Source organism: Danaus plexippus, chromosome 15 (assembly GCF_018135715.1).
Source record: "Danaus plexippus chromosome 15, MEX_DaPlex, whole genome shotgun sequence".
Taxonomy (NCBI): domain Eukaryota; kingdom Metazoa; phylum Arthropoda; class Insecta; order Lepidoptera; family Nymphalidae; genus Danaus; species Danaus plexippus.
In genome coordinates, this window is record NC_083547.1 from 3988696 (window position 1) to 4011655 (window position 22960).

Genomic DNA, 22960 nt, shown 5'->3' on the forward strand with positions numbered 1-22960 from the left:
ATGATATCCTAGTGACCTAATCACTGCTTTCTAAAGTAATAAAAATCAATATTAATAAGAATAAAACCATAATCTGCTTTTTTTCTCTATATATGTAAAAGTTAACCTTATAGACGTACTATCTTATTAAATTAAGTAGGCGTAAGAAATTTCTGTGATTACGCAATATAATCTTATATGTATGCAAATATATGTGCTATAAAATCATAAGTTTCATTTATAGAAATTAGTTTTTATGTATGCAGCAGGCTTGACTAGGAAAATATAAATAATATTAGAATGCTTACAGACTATGAGCTTCTTAATGGACTATTTTACATAATTAGTCGATCCAAGAAATTAAAAGCAACAAGGCTAAATTTATCCTTAAATAAGTTTCCGTTTGATAAGTAGGTACAATACTTTAAATAGTGTTTACCGTGAACTAAGCTACTTCAACAAAACGATATAAATGCAGAAAATCAAGTGGCAAGCACACCAAATTAAAATGAAAGTTCTATCAAGGAACAACCGCAGCGAATAATTAGCAATCATTGTTCAAAATCGATTTCAGACCACAGGATTGATGCAGTATTTCGAAGTCTAGATAAAAATTGAAGAAATAAATTAATTTTAATATCCATCACAAGAATTCTATATAAAAAATTCTAACAATAATAAAACACATAAGGCTGCTTAATAAACACCTGATATCAAGAAATAGGTACTTAATTCGTTGATATCCACTGACGCTTTCAAAAGGAATCACGTGCTTTGGAGAAAGATGTTTCGCGCCGGCACCATAGTGAATGGCAGGTCGCAGCTGTTCAAAACAGTCTATAGTCGAATCGCGCGGGAACTGTGCTGTCATTTGAACGTTGGCTGCCTTCGTTAGTCTTTCGACCGAAAAATATATTTTTAACAAATTTTGTGATTGAAGTGCTAATATTTTGACATAAATATGGTAAGTCATACCTAAGTTTATACTATTAAGACTAAAGTTTACATGATCGCAGATATAACTTAAAGAATAAACGCCTTGATTACGTTCTAAATATATTGCATCCTAATTTGGTTAAATTTGTTATTTATTGAATCAAAAGTGAAATCTGTTTTTGATATTGTTCTACTTTCTTATTTATATTTTAAGCCTACGCCTCACAAAGGCTTTAGTGGATTTTTTAAACTATTATTTATTAAACTTATTTTCATGAAACTTAATCATACATCAAATCTGTTAATCTTAATTACATATGTATGTTTGTGTGATTATTTTGTAAATATATATAGGATTGTGTAATGACAATTTTTGTTTAATAACCTCACTAACTAAAAACGGAAGAAAAATTGTAATAGAAACGTCGATCCGTATCGCAGGTATTGTGTTCCAGTCTAGACAAGCCTTTCTCAGGTAATTTTAATGAGCAATTCTTAATATAAAATACACATGTACAACGTCGTTTACAAGAATTTTACATTTACAATATGATTAAATTTTATATTATACAAGAATATAGAAAATTGATATATATTTAAAACTCGAAAATGTACTTACAATATTTATTTCTACACGATCTTTGTACTTATTAATATGTGTAGTATAAGATACTGTTAGGACAAAATTAATTCAGCTGTACTATTTTATTATGGTTAGTAATTAAAACTTTGCTGATTTGTCTACATTCAACAATTTGTTCGTTGCATCCCGCGTCGCCACAAATTACTTATTGAACATAAACTACTTTAAGTGTCAACTACTCTCGCGAGCATTAACCATTTAAGCATAGACGTTTTTATTTTAAAAAATGTTTTAAATATAAAAATCACGTAACAAACGCAAAGTACCTAAAAAACTGGACAGCTACCAAAATTTTTCTTTTAATTTAACACGATAGCACACTAACATAACGATAACACTTGCCCATAAGTAGACTTTTGTAACCGGAGTTTCATGCGCCATTTTTTACAAAAAAAAAAAACTAGCTAACTTTCTAACGTCTTATTCCCTAAACCTGTAATATGATCCCAGCAGTGGGCCAAGGCTTCACCTCTCATCCACAGTTCAGCCACAAGGCCATTCTGTGGTTTGTAATACAATAATTACACTTATACAAGTATTAAGTACTCATTTATTTTATGTGTACCATTTGTACTCATTCGACAAATATTTGGTTTCTGAATGACAATTGTGAAACCGTTTGAGCTTTAAAATAACGCGAAGTCAGAGACGTTGAAGGTTCACATAATATTATTTTGTCTGATATAACTTAAAAAAAAAAAAAAATTATCGATAAAACTGTAGAAAACACTTGTATGTGCCATTACGTAAGTTAATATGTATTTTTTAAACAGTTCTGACAAAAAATACACAAACATGAATGTTTAGATTTTCAGAATATCGATGAATTTATGGTGGAATCGAAATATTTATGCTATAACATCATAAAGAGAATAAATAAATTTAATAACAAAAAAATGTATATTAAAAAAAAATGTATGTGTATAAAATTCACAATACAAAATAATGTTCAGAATATTTTTTGTTTTAACATAGATTTGTGCCAAAAATATTTTTGGGACCAGTTAAATGACTGATAATAAGTGAGTTCTATGCCGAAAAAGGTATTTCTATTTCCTAAACTGTATTCTTATTCTATTCCTATATTCCTTATAGCAGTGGCCTTTAATACCCTTATAGTTATATCATATCATGTCTAGGGCCTGTCTTCCCATCAAGTAGAACGTCGCTTCTTCATTACATAACACAGTTGAATGTCCTTGATTCAAAATTTTGAGTTAACAGAAAACAGACATACACCGAATCACCATTACCGCCACATGAGAGCCTAAAAATAAACAATTTGATGATATAAAATCAAATTAAAGTTGTACGTGCTTAAATATTTGATTCCTCTCGATTAATTTTATTTAACTAACCAAATATGTGAATAACCTTAGGCTAGGTCAATAGAACTTAGGCCAATAAAACATGTATATATATATAACGTCAAATCAAACAGACGAAACAAAATACATATATTTTTTATAATCCTATTCACAATTATTTAAATTACATTGTTTTTTATAACTAACCAATTAATTCTTTTATATTAATTCAATTAGTGTAGATATTTCGTTAAAATAGTAACGTACTACGCCAATCAATCAGCGGCCCGAAGAGCAACATACCTATAAAAATAATTGGAAATTAATAATAAAATGTATATCACGCATAACGTGATGATCCTTGACGTACCCATCGCAATTACAGCTTAGCCTTGTTATTGTTTTTATTGTTGGTACTTTTTTTTTTTGGTTGCCACCAATTAATTAATTGAAGCAGTACAAAAATCTTACGCAGCTCACATCCGCTTCGACACCGTATATAAAAAAATTATGGCCAGTAATAGAATTAGTGTTGAATTAAAAAAAAAATGCTATCTTGTGTTTTCGTTAATGTTTCATATGATTTTAGTAAAGATTAATTTATTCAGTAATTTTCCTTTAAATGAATATTTGTATATACTTATGAAATATACCACGTGAATCGTTTAACTGGAAATATAATATGAATATTATAACGTATATATTTTTAATGTACCAAATCCAATTTGGACGGAACTCATAGGAAGGTCAGCTACAATGGAATTGAACTCATCAATAGAATGCTCTCATTGTGTACATGGCACGACTATTCATATACCTTCATGTTTATCGACAAAGTTGAGTTAAGGAAAAGTTTAACATATAAGTATTTTTGTTACAAATGGAGCATGTAAATTGTTAATAGTTCAAAACTCTACCCTATAATGTCAACTAAAACTTTCTTATTTAATTTTATCATATAATCGTATATCCTTAATAGAAAGTGTTTGTTATTCTCTGGTAGGTATGTAAGTACTATTTGAAGCCAAACAGGAGGGACTTTCGCTAGTAAAATGTTCTATGATGTTCGAATACAAAACACAGTAGATTCATTACCTTTCATTACTAATACATAAATAAGAAAAATGCTTAAAGGCTTAATAATAGATATTACTCATAAATTTTCATATGCTGAAAGGTGGATAATCAACTTTATTTGGAGTATAAAAATGCCTATTAAACCAAATCAGCCAACAAATAACATAAATTTTATAATAAACAACATTTAAGAATCAAATCTCGATTTTAACACGTAAAGTTGATGGGTAAATACTTACGAATTCCTCTGTATATTACCTACATTCGACTACAATTTTACGAGTGGGCAATAATAATAAATCTGTAAATATCTTTACATTTAATTGCTACACCAATAACTAGGCGATATTCGATATGAAAGTACAAATGTTTCTAAACTAACATGTATATAATGATCCATTTACTTTGGCAATGTTTTCGAACATACATAAAGTCAACGGTGATGAAATGTCTTATATATTTTGATGCTTTAAGGCTGCCTTTTTTCTCTTTATGCGAAAAATGTCAAACGAGAAGATGGTGTTTTTGATAAAGTTTGCAATCTCACAGTACGGTAAATATCTGCATCACAAAGGTCACGGATGCTTATTGACCTTGAATGATCATTAACAGCCTTTGTATATAGGTTTGTCTTCTTTAGGAAATAAATACAAAGAAAGCACATATAGCATCCCAATACTAAATCGCCTTTGGAATCCAAATTGAAAAATGATATGGAAATTTACCAAGATGCTGCATCGAAATAACTTGGAGAACATTTCCGAGAACTCCTTCCGATTTTTTTATATTACTGCTTCACCGACTATACAAAAATAAATAACAAATGCCCGAATAATATGTACACGAAATATATATTTGTCCAAACCTTCACTGTACACTGAAATGTCAAACATATAAACTTTTTAATTTGTATCAAATAAAAAATATATTTAGCGTCTTCATTACTAATTGTAGCATTCTATTATATGACAAGACCTAAATGAGTATAAATTTTTCTATTAGTAAACAGCTCTTAAGAATTTATAACGAAATAATAGACAAAAAGTCTCTAACAAGTACATAACAACGTAATTGCATACTGCCATTAGAAATACTACGATCTTATTATACAACAGAAATAGTTTATTTTTCTTATACAGATTTAAATACAAATAGTTGATCAGTTGTTAAAAAATGTGTTCTTATTTCATCACTAGTTTATAGCTCACCAGCCACTGCTGAGCATAGACCTCTTCTCACATGAAGAAGGTTAGAGCAGTAATCACCAAACTTGTTTTGTTATTATATAAAAAGTATAAACAGTAACAGTTTAATCATCTTTAATTCACTTTTATTAAAATTATAATAATGACTATTTTACTTTTTATGTCCATTAGTGTCGCTAGCATCATTTATAATAACATAAAATTTCTCTACATCATATACAGCCTCCAGTATTAGGTCTTAGGTTTTTGTAATTTCATAGTAGAATATTAATTATATAATAATTATAAAAGTGTAAAAAAATTGAATAGACTCGTCTATTGGCAGTTCTTACTTCTTACATTTAACGTGAACATATTTTTAAAAATCATGGACTAGGATGGGGACAGTCTTCAAATTCGATTCTTTAATATGGCTTATATTATGTTGACGATTTGAGGTTCGGAAAGACCTATAAAATTTTTTTTAATAGTAAGTAAGAGAATTAAAATTTAATATTATTATCACAACATTTAATACAAATTAATGTTGTAGCTATAAGACGAAACGATTCATTTCGCCGATACTTTTTAGTCTCCCATTTCTTGGAAGTCTTAGTTACTCCAGGCTATTCGATATGAATTGCGATAGGTTTCAAGCATTGGAAAGTCTTAGACGAACCGAACGTTGGCTATGATATAGACATAGGTCAGCTTTAATAACAAAACCTTCGGAAATATAAGATACTTAGACGATAATTTTAGAAAAGAATTTAACGTAAAATATGATTTAATCATATGTAGAAAATATTAACACTTTTCTTTGTTTATTTAAGCAATATGTGTAGGAACTAATGTGTATTTCGTTTGACTAAACATTGTGATAAATGAGAATCTAGTTAATAATATAATCATTAAAGTGTCATTGAAAATAAAATGAACTCAACTGATGAGAATCGGGCAATAGGAAGCTGAATTTTCCGGGTGAAAGTACAGGAGCGTGGACAATGACGAGACGTGTAAGTATAACTACGTCATATAGAGAGAACAGTGAAAGCTTGATCCATAGACTTTTAATAAGTTCAATATATAGATGAGTAGTTTATTAATTATCTTAATAACACTGATATCATTCATTGCTTATTTTTTGGTGTTTGTTCTATTAATATAATAATGAACATAGTTTTATAAAACAGTAAACGCACTAGTGATTTTAAGTGAACACTCACGATATCGTGTATATAACCATTCATACGTATTAAATTATATTTAGGCATATCAGCCTGGATACGAGTAAACAAACAGGTTTTAATAAATCGGGTGCTTAAATATTTATTTATTTAAAAAAAAAAACGTATTTTTGAACATCCGCATGCACGGTAGAATGGATTAATCCCAGGCAGATTTACTGTGAAAGGAACATTGTTCACACAATCAGCTACTTAGTGTCAAGTCAATTATCTATTGCTAATTCTTTAGAAAATTCGAAGATACTGAATCACGATTTCTTTAGTTTCACAATTTGTTTTTAAGTCTACAAAACTTCCTATATTATACTATTAATGTGGTTTATTTAATGAGAAACGGGAAACGCTTCGTGTGTTGTGTGACAACGCAAACTTGAGCAGGAGATGTCTTTATTAAAAAATAGTTTAATACAAATTAATTGTGAAAAAATTATATTCTTAGATTAATTCGAATTTTACTTTTTTATTTGGTGCAAGGTTATTTTTGTGCGTGCGATGTGTTTAGTTATATCTTATATTTCTCAACTTATCGTAAAATATTAAAGATTGATGCTAACTAAAGATTAATGCTTTTTGAGGCAAACATTCCATAAAAGTACCTATAGATTGTTTCTCCAACAATTTTCATAGAAACCAAAATCCCATTTTTGGTTTCATAAGCCATCCAACCACAATCGCTAGCAGAATTTTTTTTTTTTTTTTTGATGACGCAGGGAAACTCTTTTTACGAGCCGTCTCACCGGCCTTGGTGGGGCCGGAGAGGATGTGTGAGACTCGACCTGGGCAGGTCCCTACTCACTAAAACCACTGCGAAAGCCATCGGCCGCTATGTTGGTGCACCCCGGATCTGTCAGCGACAGGGCACACCAGCGACTGGCCGGTCCTGGCAAAGACCGGACTTACTCCCTCGGAGAAAGGGGGCGATCCCGGCAATTAGGATCGCCCCGACGACGCCGGGCTTTCACAGGAGCCGGGTTACCAGCCCGACCCCAGCCCGGGGCGCAGGGGCGCTATTGGAGGAGGCGTTGATATCGCCCCCGGCGCGCCCCCGTCCGTCGTCTGCGGAGGGAGGGTGCATCAGCCGCAACCTCCCGTTCCCGCTCAGATGCCTCCTTCGTGGACATGACCGTCTCACAGAAGGAGGACACCGCCATCCAGGACCTGTCACTCTCAAGCATCTTCTCCGCGACACTCGAAAGCGACAAGCCCACTCCGCCGAGCGCCGCCACAAGGTCTTGGCGCTGCGCAGCCCATCTCGGGCACACCTCGAGGGTGTGCTGGGCTGAGTCCACCGCAGCGCCGCACTCATGGCAGCCTCCTCCCGGAGCAGAATTTAATTCATTAATATTTATGGAACATCCTTTATTAAGGATTATTATGTTAACATCTTTGGAATATCCTTGAGTGGTCACATAACACTAGATGGTGTTTGTACAATAGGTGAAGCAATTGTGTTAGTCTATATTCTGGATGGTGTGGGTGTATGCTAATAGAATCAATAGCTATTGTTAAGACATTTAAAAAATATGAATTTTTCTCAAGATCTCGTTAAAACGTTTAAAATTTTCTTGCAAACTAATCTTTAATAACTGAGGCAATGTAATAGATGCATTAATGCGGAAGTTTGTGTGAACGTGTGTTGTGAGGTTATGCTTGGGTGTATTTGCTATTTATTTTAGCATAAAAAAATTTATTAAAGTTACTGGTTAACCTTAAACAACGTAAAGGGTCGGATAAGTTTAATATTCTCAATACTAAAGCTAATTTATTGTTTGTGTCAATTCCGATAACTGAGGGAGTTTTTCCATACATTCGAATATACTTACGAAGACTTACTCATAGTCACAATTAAAACCTAGGACGAGAGTAGTGTCGTAAATTCAATTACTGATTTATAGCATTTTTATTGCTTTATCGTTGCATCATTGATAGGTATTAATTCTCGTCTATTCTTTAGACGATTACGAAACTCCATGAACCATGTAACTCACTTTATATTTAAATTTAATATTTTACAATATAAAGTAATTATTTGAATAAGATTAGACAAATGTCTGTCTGTAACTTTCTTAAGTTACCTTTAAAAATACTGAACATACTCTTTTAAAATAATATTTTCAATAAATTTTGGCTTAAGACATTTATTGTTCATGAAAAAAGATAATATTCAGGGCAATGAAAAAAAAAACAATTTATTAGAAATTCTGTTTATACATCACAATTCATCTGGTGTCTTAATGTTAGGAATATAAGTAATAATTTTATTTTCTTTCATATTTAAATGGCACCATTTTAGTAAAACAAAACAAAGTCTTTCATTTTACACAAGTAGAACAATCCTTTTTAATTTTATTATTTCTCATTGGAAACAATTTCCAATCAATTTGTAATTATTTATTTCTTTATAATTAAATCAACCAACTTTGTACCGATTTGTCTTTGAAGAACGTATATAACCATTATTTTATATTTCAATTAATTCGTAATCCCATTTCATTAATTTTTTTGCGATATTAAATGTATGTTAATATGCGGTAGGTATTATAAAATATTCATTTTTGGATTGCAATCATTTAATATTCATATGCAACCCGTATACAAAAAAAAATGATTTTCCTTTATTAGATTCCATTTTATTATTTATTCCATTAAATTATTTATTCCATTAAATTATTTATTCCATTTTATTATTAATTCCATTTTATCATTTATTCCATTTTATTAGATGCTCTGATATTATTTGTCGTGCAAATTAACCGTTTCTCGTTTATCAACGGTCAGGGAGTCACGACGTGTGTCCAAATAGCAGCTTACGATTTCGTTATAGGTGTTACAGTTTGTCATGTCATGTCATGTCATGGGATTTTATGGGATATAAACATTAATTTTCACATTTTTTTTAACTTGATAAGAAAAATCTATAAGAATAAAATGAAATTAGATAAAGAGTAAGAATTATACATACAAAGTCCTTATAATAAACAATTTTATTAAAATATTGAAGGTATTGTTAAATAAATTAGATGTAGTTCATTAAATTAGACAAAATATTTCATATCAGTCAAAAGAGTCTCACTTAAATGAATGGCGCTAACTCAAACGTGACTGGAAACAATGCAACTAATCACTTACTCGTTAGGATAGAAATGATTAAATTCAATTGTAACCCTGACTTAATAACAAAAATATTACAGCTGACTTATCACATTTGATCCCAAATGTCAATTAAATGAAGAAGATATCTAACGACTCCAATATTAGAGGATAGTTTTCTTTGAACGTGGCTATTAAGATGAATTTTAAATATACATCTATTTTAATAATTAGCCAAAGCTGTCGTCTTTGAAATCAAATTTTAAGGATTATTGATAACTTGAGTCATAAAAATTAAGGATTATTCGATTACACAAAGTCAATCAAGGCAATCGTGACTTGAAACAAAGTAGTCCTAATAAAAAGACCGATATCTTCTTCGTCATTAAATTTCGTTATGGTTTGATTTTCATCAAATCGTTATATCTAGGTATGGAATTTAAAATAATCAAGTATTGATTTTACGATCACTGTAATTATGTTCAATTTCTAACAATGTGAGGTTATATTTCACTTTTTAACATCATTTTGTTTGTTCAGAGCTTATATTCGTTGGTATAAATATATTTTTTATATAGCAGAATTTAGCATTTTTCTTATGACAACATTTTTATCAAAACGGCGACGACTGATTAAATATTTAGGCTTGCTAAAATAGTTGCAACATATCGAGCAATTGAATTCACTTTTATTCTCTTTTTACGACAACAGTAACTAAGAACAGTTTAGATTAAGTTACGTTATTAGAACACATATCCTCAATTTTGGTAAAGGTTTTTAATAACCGCGGTTAATACATGCATTCATTTGATATGTGGTTTGTTACAGATATTTATACATCAACCACAATTTTAGAACACTTTGGTTAATTAAATAAATACTTAGATAAAAAACCTTGAAATATATGAAATATTAGAAACCTTAGACATATATATTTTTGCTAACCCTGGATAATACGATTTGTCACGTTCGGCGCTAAACAGGCATATCAAGGACAATGCATTCAGAGTATACAATTTGTCAATTGCATTATGCAACTGCAAATTGCATGTGCAACTTTTGCTAAATCGGTCAAGCGTGGGATCATTCAGCTAATCTAATGACATCCCATCATTCACCTTGCCCTCACTATTGAAAATTTTAATTAATACAAGTCTCAATCAGTATACTTGATAAAACAAAGAAGTTATATTCACATTTGTAAAATGGAATTATAAACATTTTTATTATGGAGTATATACCATATCATCTACTGGAAAAATTTGACATTTAAATGTTTGATTTTTTTACTATTATCCCTTACCATTTTCTTAAGTGACTAACTTATAGTTTCATTATAAACCGATTTTTTTCAGTAAGACATGGTAACTTATTCTTAAAAATATGTTAATGTTATTGAACTAAGGTGTATATTTTAATCAAAGTCAGTATGAAATTAAACTTATCAGAACGTAACATTTATAGCTTTACATTCTGCCCTTGAGTTAGAGTGGAGCTTCACAAATCGTCCGAGCTATTTATTGCCAGGAAGGTTATGGTTTCGTCATCACAATTGAGATAATGTCTGAACATTGTAGTAATTGTCGCATGACGCGATAAACATCAAGCGAGCTTTAACAATGCCATGTTTCCGAAATGATGATCTTTGTTTATGGAAGTAAAAGTTTTAATGACAGTTGACCAAATTGTACCAAAAGATTAAACGTTTTCTTTTTAGTTAGAAAATACCTTTTGGCGTTTTATTTTCCATTCATTTTAAAAAACGCATTGTGTACATAAAGATAACGATTTTAAGGATAATTATAAGGTGGATTTGGATTGGGATGGATAGTTTAATCTTGTTTATGTCATGGTTGAGTCTTGCGATCGGGGTGACGCCCGCAAAGTGGGTACATGAGGAACACGCGTTGGTTTTTAATCAGTAAGAGCCTGACAGTCCCTTTACCTTCCTCGAGGGCGGAGGATTTGCCAAACCGACACCAAAAAAAAAAGAAAAAATCAAATTTTGCTTATGTACCTATTTTTATCGTAATGAAAAATAGTAAATCCTTAAATACAGTACTCATGTTAATGCTAGTTACCTATTATGGTATGGGAGTAACAGGGTGAGGGAGGCAAACACATTCTAAGTCATTTACCTTCGCTCCTTGACTGATACATGAGACAATTTGTTCTCAAACTAATACACACGAATGTATTATTTGTCTTAAAAAACTAGCCGAGGCTAAATTATTTTCCTCTCCCACAAAATACTTAGAGAAAAAAAGAAGCCTTTATAATAATGATTTTGACTTAAAAATTTATAACATTGATGAAATTTTAAACGATGAAGGTCAAACCTTCTTGACCTTTAACCGTATCATCCGGATCTTAACCCCATTGAGCTTATGGGCCAATATTAAAACAATCTGCAAATCACATAAAATTTAAAGTACAATAAATTTAAATCAATAGTGCAAAAAAATGAAATTTTTGAATGTAATTTATAAGATACATAGTTATAAATTTGGGAAACTATTCAGATTTATTTTCTTATTGAACTATTATAAAATAATCTTTCATAGATTTTAAACGTGTATTTAGTTTCGTTTAACATGAAATATTATTTAATGATTATATTGATCAAGACAAATGCTATCTTGATTATCTGAAGAGTAGACTTGTCTTCATATATCGCGTAAACATCTTGCGAGCAGCGCCCTCCCCTGCCGCTCAGCTTACACACTTATAAATGATTTAGTTACCACAACAAGAAGCACTCAATATGACATCTTACAAAACTCACACAATCTTAGTAACTTTTTAATTTACTAAGACGTCTGAAAATCTTCATGATTGCAATACACAATATTTTTTCTCACGTTATTATATTAAAGAAATAAATTCGTATTACAAGATATAATGTATATCATGGGAATCAGCGTAAGTGGTGATAAATGAACAACATTGTTGTTTAAAAATATAGTTTGTAAAAAGCTTTATATGTAATTACCATTCATATATGACCTTCTCACAGCGAATAATTATAATTATAATTATAATGGAATTTAATTTCCATGCAACTTGAAAGTTTGCATATTATATCTGCATGATTTGATGGAGACCACTAGAGAGCTTGAATTCGTTTTTGTTGCTTCTGTTTTTGTCTATAAAACCTGATCTATATTGTAATTACGCCGCTGCATCTATAGTTATACCAAGGCCGAAGATAAGGATACCTTCACTAGATACAAAAGTACGACAGTCACTTTAAATTATAATAACTTTGATCAGATGTAGCTCATTATTACCAAATTTAGTATAAAATTACCATTGTGTTGAAATTCCACCGCCAGTACGTGCGATAAAGCTTTAGAGGGTTTCGTACAAATTTTGACTTTTTCATTGTCAAATAAACTTCAAGGGAATTAATATCCCTAGTTTCTATTAATCTTCTTTTCTAAGTACGTATTAATCAATACCTAACTATAAATAAAATCTAAAATAATTGATCTTTTGTTACTTTTTTATTATTACTTGTTTTAAGTGTGTTTTGTTTTTGTAATTTATTGTTAACATTAGAGAGATGGGGGTATCTCATAGTTGTAATTTATTGTTAACATTAGTACCCCCATCTCACAGAACCTTAATAGCATATCTATCGAAAAATGAAAATGTCAATTACCTACCCTAAATCCTGAATGCCTTTATTATACAATTCTTAAAGTTCTTTTTATAATCTCGATAACCGTAGAGGTCAGAATACACCTGGAGGCGTTCATTAGCACCGATACCCACCTACCTTCACTTACTGTCCTGTAAGGGTAAAAATAAAAGCTATATATATTCATGTAACGCAAACAAAATGTATAGAAATGTGTTAATTGGATACAACTAACTTTATTTCTTAATGACATATATGATATTTTTTGAATTAAGACTAACAACGTTAATTGACAACGAATAAAATTCACATGCAAGATTCCACTCCTTCTAAATTGCAAATGCAATTAGTGTACGCGGATATGTTAATAATAAAATCTTACAAATTTATAATTTGTTGGCCGTCATTTTTTGTTTATATTACGTAAATATAGAAGGTGAGTGTGCGAGCGTCTTAAACAACAAATGTCTCGTGATTTACTTTTATTGCTCCTGAGAATTCATCACAGAATAGTTACGAAACATCAGAGATTGCATTTGTGTTGCACAAATCTGATCTTTAGAGTATATTGAGAATCAATATTATAAAAAATTTTACTAAGGAATGTGAAATCAGGAAACTCAAAATTCTGTGAAATTCATATTTTGTTCAGATTCTTTTTGTTTTTCTTTTCACACTTTTATATTCGTAATTCTATCACTAGCTGACGTCGTCATACTGCACACGAAGCGTTATCGGTTTTTCATTCATAAATCTGGTACACAATATCTGTAAATAAACGTATATAAAATAAGGATGAGTGTTACGACTTACCATGGGTGCTGAAATGCAGATAGTAGGTGGTGTACATGAATAAACCTAATCAGAATATTGCGTAGTTGAAAATCAATTAACATTAATTTATGATCTCCGCATAGTTAAGAGGTAGATACAGGCTAATATTTTGTGTACATAATAGGTATGGCTATATTCTTCATCTATAAGTGTAATAAATAAGTTTGAAATCCACTCTCTTAAGTTCACAATACAAATTTATGACTAGTTCAAAGTTGCGTTGTGACTCTTTGTACGAAGCATTGTGAATTTTTCATTCAATAACATACCTATATTACAATGTGCAAATATTTTTAAATGACAAACTGTTAAGCTTTGTACTCGGACGATGCCAACTTGTACTGTATACTGGTCATCTCTTGAACTTCAGAGAGACAGTTTGAAACTTTAATCATTATATAATCTTACTATTCTTAATGGTCTATAAATATATTTTATGTTAAACCTGAAATGTAAACAATAAAACACTAATTTCCTTACTCCCCAGAAATGGAAGTACCTATTACAGAGTGTGTTCTGGCTGGTGTGCCTACAGTCGTGTCTAGCAGCTCACTTCGCGTCGCATGTGAGTGTCAACACGCCTGGACACAGCTATTCACACGGCGTCGGCAATCCTGTTTCTGTTTTACAGAGATTCCCTATAAGGAGGTCAAGGAGTAAGTTTAATATGGACTCAACATTATTTTTTAATTCTTTCAAAACAGTGATTTCACTTATCTATTTAGATACAACTAGCATTGGTACTATATATAGTAGTTTTATATCCTCATGTAGATGTGAATGTCTGGATGTTTGTAGCTCAATCACGCAATAATTACTCAAGTGTGACAAAACTTTACAGTATTGTAGATTAGACATCCGAATATACACAAACACAAATAATCATATGTGACATAATTATTCCTTGAATTCCCCGTAGTTCCCTTGGGATCACAGCATACAAGTTATATTTTTATGAACTCACGCGACACAGGCTTAAGATATCCGCTGGGTGGTTCCCATATGAATTGTTTTAACACACTTCACACATGATTCTCTGGTCAAAAAAATCTAGTACATATTACTATAAACAGTCTAAAAAACTAGTATGTATATATTTCTCAGGATGGAATAAAAACACACTATAAACTTATAACTTTTAACTTACCTTTGTTGAAAACCTTTATAGGTAAGATCTAATTAAAAATAATTATTATTCTTAATACACGCCCTTTATCATTACTTCTTTTATAGTCGTATAATTTAGACAATTTGCTTGATTGCTCTAATTATTAATATATTTTTATTGTTTTGTATATTAAATTTCAATACTCTAAAAGTAATTCGAATATATAATCGCTTTTAAATCTGCAGTTTTGCGGTTGTTGGTATCACAATGTCTTAACACTTGTAAAAGCATTTTACTCATAAAATTAATTATAAACAAACACAAATGTCATGGAGTTTTTATTTCCCGTTACATATTCGATAATCTTCTTGGAATGTTTATGTGAACTTATTTTTAAAAAACTAATATCAATTCATTTAAATTGATACCTATATATTATGTATAATTCTACCAAGTTTTTGCAACAGGCTCGCCTCAAATAATATTTTTATCCTTTAGAAATGGCCCTGGGTTTTGAATCAGAGATCCTTGTCCTTTTAGGTAGTGCGTGCGATGTAATAACATTATTATGCGATTTAATAAAATTATTATACCTTCTTAGGTAAGGGTGCGAATTAATAACAAATAAACTCACTTCTTTATCTTTATAAGTAAATTTATCCGCAAAATTATAGAACATGAACTATTGAACATTCGCCTCATTGCACATGTAGAAAAAAAAGATTTTCGAAGTGATGGACAACACAGGTCTCACCGAAATCGTTCGGCTTAGGATATCCTGGTACACGTACATAACTGAATTCTTGCACTTAACGTATCGAAGGCTTTCAACAGGGTCAAGCAGGACGGCTTTATTAGAAAGTTTTCTAGCTATGGCATATTCCCTGGTCTGATCGCCTGGATTTCTAGCATTCTGAGAAACTGTCCTATTTAATAATGGCTGCTCCTCTGAACCAACAGTGAATAACGCAGGCGTCCTTAAGGGTATGCCATCTCCACAATTTTATTTTTGCTGCACATTACCGAACCATTATTACTGGGTAATGTTGATTATGGAGGTGATAGCATAGTAGATGAGTAGTATCAATCCTGATCTGATGTGAGCCAGCCAGATTTGGAAAGAAAAGTCCTAGTAGAGCGTATTAATTTCACAGTCTCCTCTCTCCAGAAGGTGTTATTAGCAGAAGCGTATGTTTTCATAGCAAGACCTTGATCTAGATGCCACTCTTCAAAATCTATCTATCCATCTCTATATCTATCTTTGGAATCCAATAGTGTTCAGTTATAATGTATTAAGATGTAGGTATTCAAATCTTAAGTTTAAACGATACACTGAGTCGACACAATGAGCGGGTTAAATCGTAGAGAGTACCTACTGATGTTATATTTTAGCAGGTGTCGATAAATGTTTCCTCACTGCTTTGGGATCCGTGGAGATAGATTCAAAAAGACTTATTGGTGAATAGTCAGGCGGTAGACAGCATTGAGCACAGAAGAAAAGCAGCCGGTTTCTAGATATTCTATAGGGTATACTTAAAGATTTTGCGCCAGAATTGCTTAGTGAAATTCCTGGATCCCGTTCTTACCAACGGACAAATGGATGCACTGCAAGTTTCAGTTCTTTTGCGGTAGAGTTTCCTAGACTCAGGACGAAGCGACTCCCTTCCTCCTTCTATAAGTCCAAAGTAAAGGATTGTAATAGTTTACCTGCGTCTTTGTCCTGTCCCGATTATAATTTAGGTGTTTTAAAGACTAGTCAGTGAATAGACTGTTTCTGAGATAGAGCATTCACCACAACTTCATTTTCTCCCTCCAACTAATGGTATAACGGTGAAGCAGCGCCGAGACATTAAAAAAGTATTAACAAACTAATTTTTTAATTATTAAATGGGTGATATAAAATTACTATTATAATAACAATATAGATTTAATTTCTGGTGGTCATTTGATAAACCCTCAGATATTGTAAAAATATTTAAAAAGGATATAAATATGAAATAAATGTTACATTTCAGGGCCAGCGCAGCAGCAACCAGGCTATCCTCGACACAAGCCCAGCATACCCTTCCAAATCGAAGATTTACACCCCCATAGAGGACAGAGCAATGGAAATAATAATCGATGGCATAACAATGTTTTAGGTGCTTGTTATACTAAAAGTATTATAACTTATAGAATATCTGAACTGATGCCAATAAATTCAGAAAATCCATTAAAAATAAAACTATAAAAGCCTATACTGACTGTATTATTGGACATTTCCCGATTCACATTGATCTTTTTTTTAATTTCAGCACAATCAATACCACTGCTACCTCCGTCCCCATATAAAGTAGACTCTCCAGATCCAGAGTCCCTATGGCCTGTAGGGCTATTCATACCACCCATCAAACCCTTGCATTATGGTACTTTAAAACGATCAGATACGGACAAAACTTCAGGTAATTTTTCGTTTTCTTAATCCTTGGTGGCTATTGAAGTAAAAACAATTGGTATAATTTTATATACTGGATAACTTTATAATTTTGTTGTTTGATAAAAGAAGTTAAATTTTTTTTTTACTTAAAAAGCGTCATCTATCGACGAACCATTAGCTGAAAACACTACTTTATATAAGTTAACTAATCGTTGACCAATATACATATATCTCAAATGACTAAAACTGTCCCATTAATATTATATTCATTTTTAATTACTCACTCAATAAGTATAGAGCATTTAACAAGGACTTATCACTATTTACTCATTTCAGAAGTTGATAAAGAAGATCCTTATTTGATACATGGTTCTGAAGCAGTTGCAGCCTCATTAAGAGCACCCCGCGGACCGTACTTCCATGAAATACCACACATAAAATCACTTCTCGCCAATCAACAACTTAGAATCAAAAACAATCTCACACCCCACAGGCTAGCCAGCATACGAAAAACATGGCCGTACAACAGAGTGTAGCGAATAAAACACTTGTTAAATCATAATAATATATCTATACATCTTATATCTACTATACATGTTGAAGTTAAGGAAAATATTACATATAAAATACCTCATATTTATTTGCCGAATTTTTTATATATAAGGACAAGGAAACAAAATAAATTTTGTAAACAAACTTTTACTGAATTCTATTATGAAAGCTTTTATTCTTTCCTTTATATTTAATAACTCCCGAAACAGTTTTTATGGCCCATTGTATGGGACCGAATGTGTTTAAACATCTACTGTGAACATTAAAAAAAATACATGATCTACCATTGTATTGAAATTATACCTATGAAATGTTTTGAACACCACAAATTACGATTTTTATCACAATTTTGGCCATACAGACATTTAATATATATATATATATATATAGAAAAAAATTCATAACATTGTATATTCATAACCTACCTTATATTATATAAAAATTTCTCTCAGATCATTCTTATGAGTAATCAGATCATTGTTATGATTAAAGGCCTTTTTATTTTCATATAAAATTTGGCTAGTTTTATTGAGGAAGATATATTTATTACCCTGCAATGTATTTATTTAATGAATAAAAATTACCAGTGCCATCAATAGTATTATTTACCTGACTATATATAACAGGACAAACAATTAATCAACTAGATAAAGAACACAATGCAATAAAGAAATAATTTATACTACATTTATAGTTAATGACTACTTTAAGCATCTTATAAAAAATTCATACAAAAATGGACGGACATTAATTATCACATATATATCTAAAGAACATTTAAGTTTGGTAATAATTATACAATATAGATAGAACACTTAACAATAAAATAGGCAGAACTAACTGTGATCTTACAGCGGAATTACAAAGATCACCAGTACAGAAACACATGTACACTTTCTTATGATTCCACATGGTGTACGCACAACGTTCCTCATCGTCACTGGGCGAACGTTGTAAACACATCCTTTGTGTCGCAGCTCCGTAATCTGGAGTTTGGAAAAGATTAATTATTGTTACCTAAATAATGTGAACACTGATCATGTCTCTAAAATATTTAGATTTAAGAATACAGAAGGGTATGCAAAGTGATAATAAAAATATGCTTATTATTAAATTGATTTCCGTCATATAAATTTCATAAATTTAGTTGCTTACTAAATAGAACAAGAAAGTATTTATATTAATTTAAATGTTCCAAAAAAAGTTTTATGTCTCAGATATTTTTCGCCACAACTATAATAAGAGTATGTATTGTACTAAAACTTATAACTTTACATAACCACAGCTGGTGCTAAGTATAATACTGTTTTGTTATGCAAATTTTATTGAATTACGTTTTTCATAATGTGTCACAGACAAAACTAGAATTCAACTAATATATATTTTTTTATTAATAACTTAATTTCTTATAGAAAATGCTCAAATTAGGTCAATAATAATCAAGTCTACTGTTGTATGATGGAAGTTTTAAAACACAACTAATAATTCTAATAACATACATCAGTTCAAAAAACTACATATTAAATTCATATAACCTAGCAGCGTTACACTGCATGTCTGTCTACTTGTTTACAGATATTATCTTACCATCAGTTCTGAAAGCACCTGTGGTGCCCTCAATCATTTTGCCGCACCAGCCTGATGGACATGCTACAACATGAATTCCCACCTGGTCCTCTGACTCGGTCACATTGGTAGGGAATGGATCCCCACATGAACCCAACTCACCACGTGAACGACATTTTATACAGCGTTTTTGTAAACCTGATATGTAAACATAAATAAGTATGACTGTGTCAAATATAAAAGACAAACAGAATTTTGGAGATTTCAAACTAGTTTCGATAAAAATGATAAATTTATACTTAATAATATTTTAATATCAAATCAATTATATACCAATAAATTATAAATTAATTTAATTTTCTTAGTCATTTAATAATGGATAATGCAATCAAATATGGGAAAGAAATTTTCTAAAAAGGCATTAAGAGAAAGAGGTAATGTTGTTACTGCATTTATTAATAAAATTTACAGATAAAACTTTAGTTACAGAAAACTGCAATTTTAGTGATTCCTATAAAACAATAAAATCTAAATGTCGATAGCACTCAACAAGAATTTACTCTCACTTTACCTTGAAAATATATCCGTGTCATATAAAAATGGTGAAACTTACCATTAACTTCCTTTAAAACCATTAATCCAAGTAAATAGCACAAAAAATATGTTTTATAGAACATTTTACCTAAACACTTTATGTTTTATAAAAGAAAAAAAGATTTAACTAAGTACTAAACTTTTCATTTTGATAACAAATCGCGCTTTGTATTGTGAATTGTCACTTCCTTCAGTTCCTAAGTTACAACAACTCTCACTTGTTATGTCAACGTCAACTATAAAACTGTCAATAGTGGAAGACTGAACGCAACGAAAACTAGTTGGTCTTTTTAAAACAATTTTATCTTTTGTATCCGTTAAGTAACGATAAGAAAGTCATTAGAATAGTGATGATACTGATTCTTGATGAATTCTTTATCAGAATTTCATGTCATTAAAGGTCATTAAGGCAAAACTTTTGATTGAAACTTGTCTAAAAATACTGTTACTTTTTAAATTGTTTTATTTAATCAGTTTTACCAACATTTTAATTGAATGATGCTCTGTATTTAACTTTTTGTCTTGTCTGTTGACTGTTTAAGTAAAAAGGATCTGCAAACGAACTTCGGCGGTGCCATGCTACTAGTATACCAGCACAATAGCAAGACAATGTTAGAGATAAAACAAATCCCAGATATATTGAATATCTAATAAATTCTAAAACAAAATAAACTGATCAGATGCTTTTGTAAATATGACTCAACTTCATCTTAAAAAGATACAAATACACATTTTGCATTAAACGTTATTTAAAAATACCTCTATTTAAAAGTCGAGATTTCGAGACTACTCTAACATCGCATAACAGCATGTTTTCGCCATTAACAATACATGAATAAATAGCTTCTTCATTCTTGGTTGCATGTAAAATATACAAAGTGCCGTAAGAATCTATTGTGAGATGTGGCTCTTCGTCAGAATCAGCAATATTGTTTCTATAATGAAAATAATGTTAATTGTAGGTAAGTATATCATACGGTACTTTTACTTATTATTAATTGCTTATAAATTATGTATTATCATGTTATATATAAATATAATGCGATCCTAGTTTATATGACCTATAACGATAACAGGAAATCTATAATAGCTACTAAATTTATAGCTTTAATGACAATGATAAAAAAAATAAGTTGTATTTTTTAGTACTCGATAAATTAGACCGTTATTAGGCCTTACAGGTAACATACCGGAACGTAGAATTAAGTAAAACATTATCTTTAAACCATTGAATTTGAGACCATATCTCTATATCTGGACAAATTAAATTTAAATGGTCATTTTCACATATGTGTTTAAGATCTCTGTATTTAAAGCCTATTTGTTTCTCCCCAGAATCCTTTATGGGATCTAAAATGGATTATTAACATATAATTCAATTAAAAACCTTCAATAAACTTGAAAAAATTATTCTTTTGATGTACCGTTTCTTGGGTTACAAGCTTCTAAGATTTCAAAATCAGGTATATTCACAATATTACTCAGTGCGGGGAGTATTTCGTGCAATGTTTTAGATTTACAAGAAATGTCATACTTGTCTAATAAGAAAAATCGGGAAATGCTGTCTGAAGTATTGGAATATTCCTGAAAAATCACTTCATTAGTTCTTTTTACTTAATTTTCATTTCTATGGACGTGTTGAGGGTTGTTTATTTACTTTATAAGATGTGGGTTTTAGTCTACATTTGGCAAGTCTTCTTCGAAGGCCTTTTCCTTTTCCTATTGGCTCACATGGACCCCAATCATCAAAAAATGTTACGATTTTAAATGATAGTTTTAATCTATTTCGTATGCTCACAAACGGTTCCAACTTCGATAACTTAAAATTCTTATTGATTCTATCAAACTTCTCACGTTTATATCTTTGCCATTCGTCTCTTAAACCGAGCTTTGGTTTAACGTCAAAAACTTCTAAAATTAAGCATTGTATTTAGGACTGTACTGGTATGTAAAAGTTTGAATATAATTTCACATTTTAAGTGGTGACAATATTTAACCATCACTATTACTTTTTGTATTCATTCTATTTTATCTAGATCAGGTAAAATATTGTTTTTCTATAATATGTTAATGTATAGATTTCTGAAGAAAAATACTTCATATCTCTTAAAATAAGGAAATAGAATTACCATCCAAAACATATGTGAAAGCGCCCTCAATGTATTCATCTGAATATTCACAAATATAAATGCCGGAAAAGGAATTATTAAAATTTCTAATTTGCAAATCGTTAGAAGAAAATATAATAACACTCCCGGTACTGCCGATTAATTTCAATTTCATGATATCCAGTCCTCGTTTTTTGAAATACCAGGATGGTTTGTCATACACATTTTTGCTATCGCTAAAAATAAGAAATATCTAATGGTACATTTATATAGAAACCTAACTTAACTCTGACATATAATTTTTTTGAAGCAAATTACCAAAATCGACACAGTAAATTTACTATATTTCCATTAATTACGTCCACTACAGTGGCATAATTATTATCATTTCTCAGTAGTACTGAATAGTCTTGACAAACAGTCAGTTCCTTTTTTAGTTCGACAAATTGGCTACTTTTAACAATTAGGTGGTATAAAATTAGATATGAAATAAAAAATGACAGATTTGATGACATTTTTTACTTTATTGTAGGAATATTTTCTTTAAATATGGTTTTTGATTTATTTATGTCCTGCTTCTTGTATTAGGATTATATGTATAAATTTTTTGAAAAATGGGTATGAATATTATGGGAATATATCGGTTTATTTTATACTACTTACCCTTCTTAAAGTA

General features: G+C 30.5%; 3 protein-coding genes across 6 annotated transcripts; 1 reads left to right on the plus strand and 2 right to left on the minus strand.

The window, feature by feature from the left end:
• Positions 1 to 795: 795 nt before the first annotated feature.
• LOC116766307 (uncharacterized) lies at positions 796 to 18399 on the plus strand. Its single transcript, XM_032656127.2, has 5 exons — positions 796 to 943; positions 14428 to 14596; positions 17064 to 17189; positions 17343 to 17489; positions 17801 to 18399. The coding sequence occupies exons 1-5, from the start codon at positions 941 to 943 to the stop codon at positions 17998 to 18000; spliced, it is 645 nt and encodes a 214-aa protein (XP_032512018.2). The 5' UTR covers positions 796 to 940; the 3' UTR covers positions 18001 to 18399.
• Positions 18013 to 20335, minus strand: LOC116766308 (uncharacterized). Its single transcript, XM_032656128.2, has 3 exons — positions 20196 to 20335; positions 19604 to 19780; positions 18013 to 19002 (listed from the first exon to the last, which is right to left on the minus strand). Exons 1-3 carry the CDS (start codon positions 20257 to 20259, stop codon positions 18794 to 18796), a joined length of 450 nt encoding a protein of 149 aa, XP_032512019.1. The 5' UTR covers positions 20260 to 20335; the 3' UTR covers positions 18013 to 18793.
• A 315-nt stretch (positions 20336 to 20650) lies between these two features.
• On the minus strand, positions 20651 to 22788 carry LOC116766306 (uncharacterized). 4 transcript variants are annotated; one of them, XM_032656123.2, is made up of 7 exons: positions 22603 to 22788; positions 22306 to 22520; positions 21834 to 22084; positions 21601 to 21760; positions 21367 to 21526; positions 20936 to 21111; positions 20651 to 20833 (listed from the first exon to the last, which is right to left on the minus strand). In XM_032656123.2, exons 2-7 carry the CDS (start codon positions 22457 to 22459, stop codon positions 20664 to 20666), a joined length of 1071 nt encoding a protein of 356 aa, XP_032512014.2. In that variant the 5' UTR covers positions 22460 to 22520; positions 22603 to 22788; the 3' UTR covers positions 20651 to 20663. The 4 variants fall into 4 exon arrangements, with proteins under 4 accessions (XP_032512014.2, XP_032512013.2, XP_061378946.1 ...); XM_032656122.2 differs by having other exon boundaries at positions 21834 to 22087; XM_061522962.1 differs by having other exon boundaries at positions 21834 to 22087; positions 22306 to 22537.
• Between the last annotated feature and the right edge of the window lie 172 nt (positions 22789 to 22960).

Coding starts and splice junctions, on each gene's coding strand:
- LOC116766307 (XM_032656127.2), top strand. Junction 14,597..17,063: donor CCCTATAAGGAGGTCAAGGA/GTAAGTTTAATA, acceptor GTTACATTTCAG/GGCCAGCGCAGCAGCAACCA. Junction 17,490..17,800: donor AGATACGGACAAAACTTCAG/GTAATTTTTCGT, acceptor TACTCATTTCAG/AAGTTGATAAAGAAGATCCT.
- LOC116766308 (XM_032656128.2), bottom strand. CDS start 20,259: ATGTTCTATAAAACATATTTTTTGTGCTATTTACTTGGATTAATGGTT. Junction 19,781..20,195: donor GGTTTTAAAGGAAGTTAATG/GTAAGTTTCACC, acceptor TTTACATATCAG/GTTTACAAAAACGCTGTATA. Junction 19,003..19,603: donor AGGTGCTTTCAGAACTGATG/GTAAGATAATAT, acceptor TCCAAACTCCAG/ATTACGGAGCTGCGACACAA.
- LOC116766306 (XM_032656122.2), bottom strand. CDS start 22,459: ATGAAATTGAAATTAATCGGCAGTACCGGGAGTGTTATTATATTTTCT. Junction 22,088..22,305: donor TTTCACATATGTTTTGGATG/GTAATTCTATTT, acceptor GCTTAATTTTAG/AAGTTTTTGACGTTAAACCA. Junction 21,112..21,366: donor TTACTTAATTCTACGTTCCG/GTATGTTACCTG, acceptor TTTTCATTATAG/AAACAATATTGCTGATTCTG.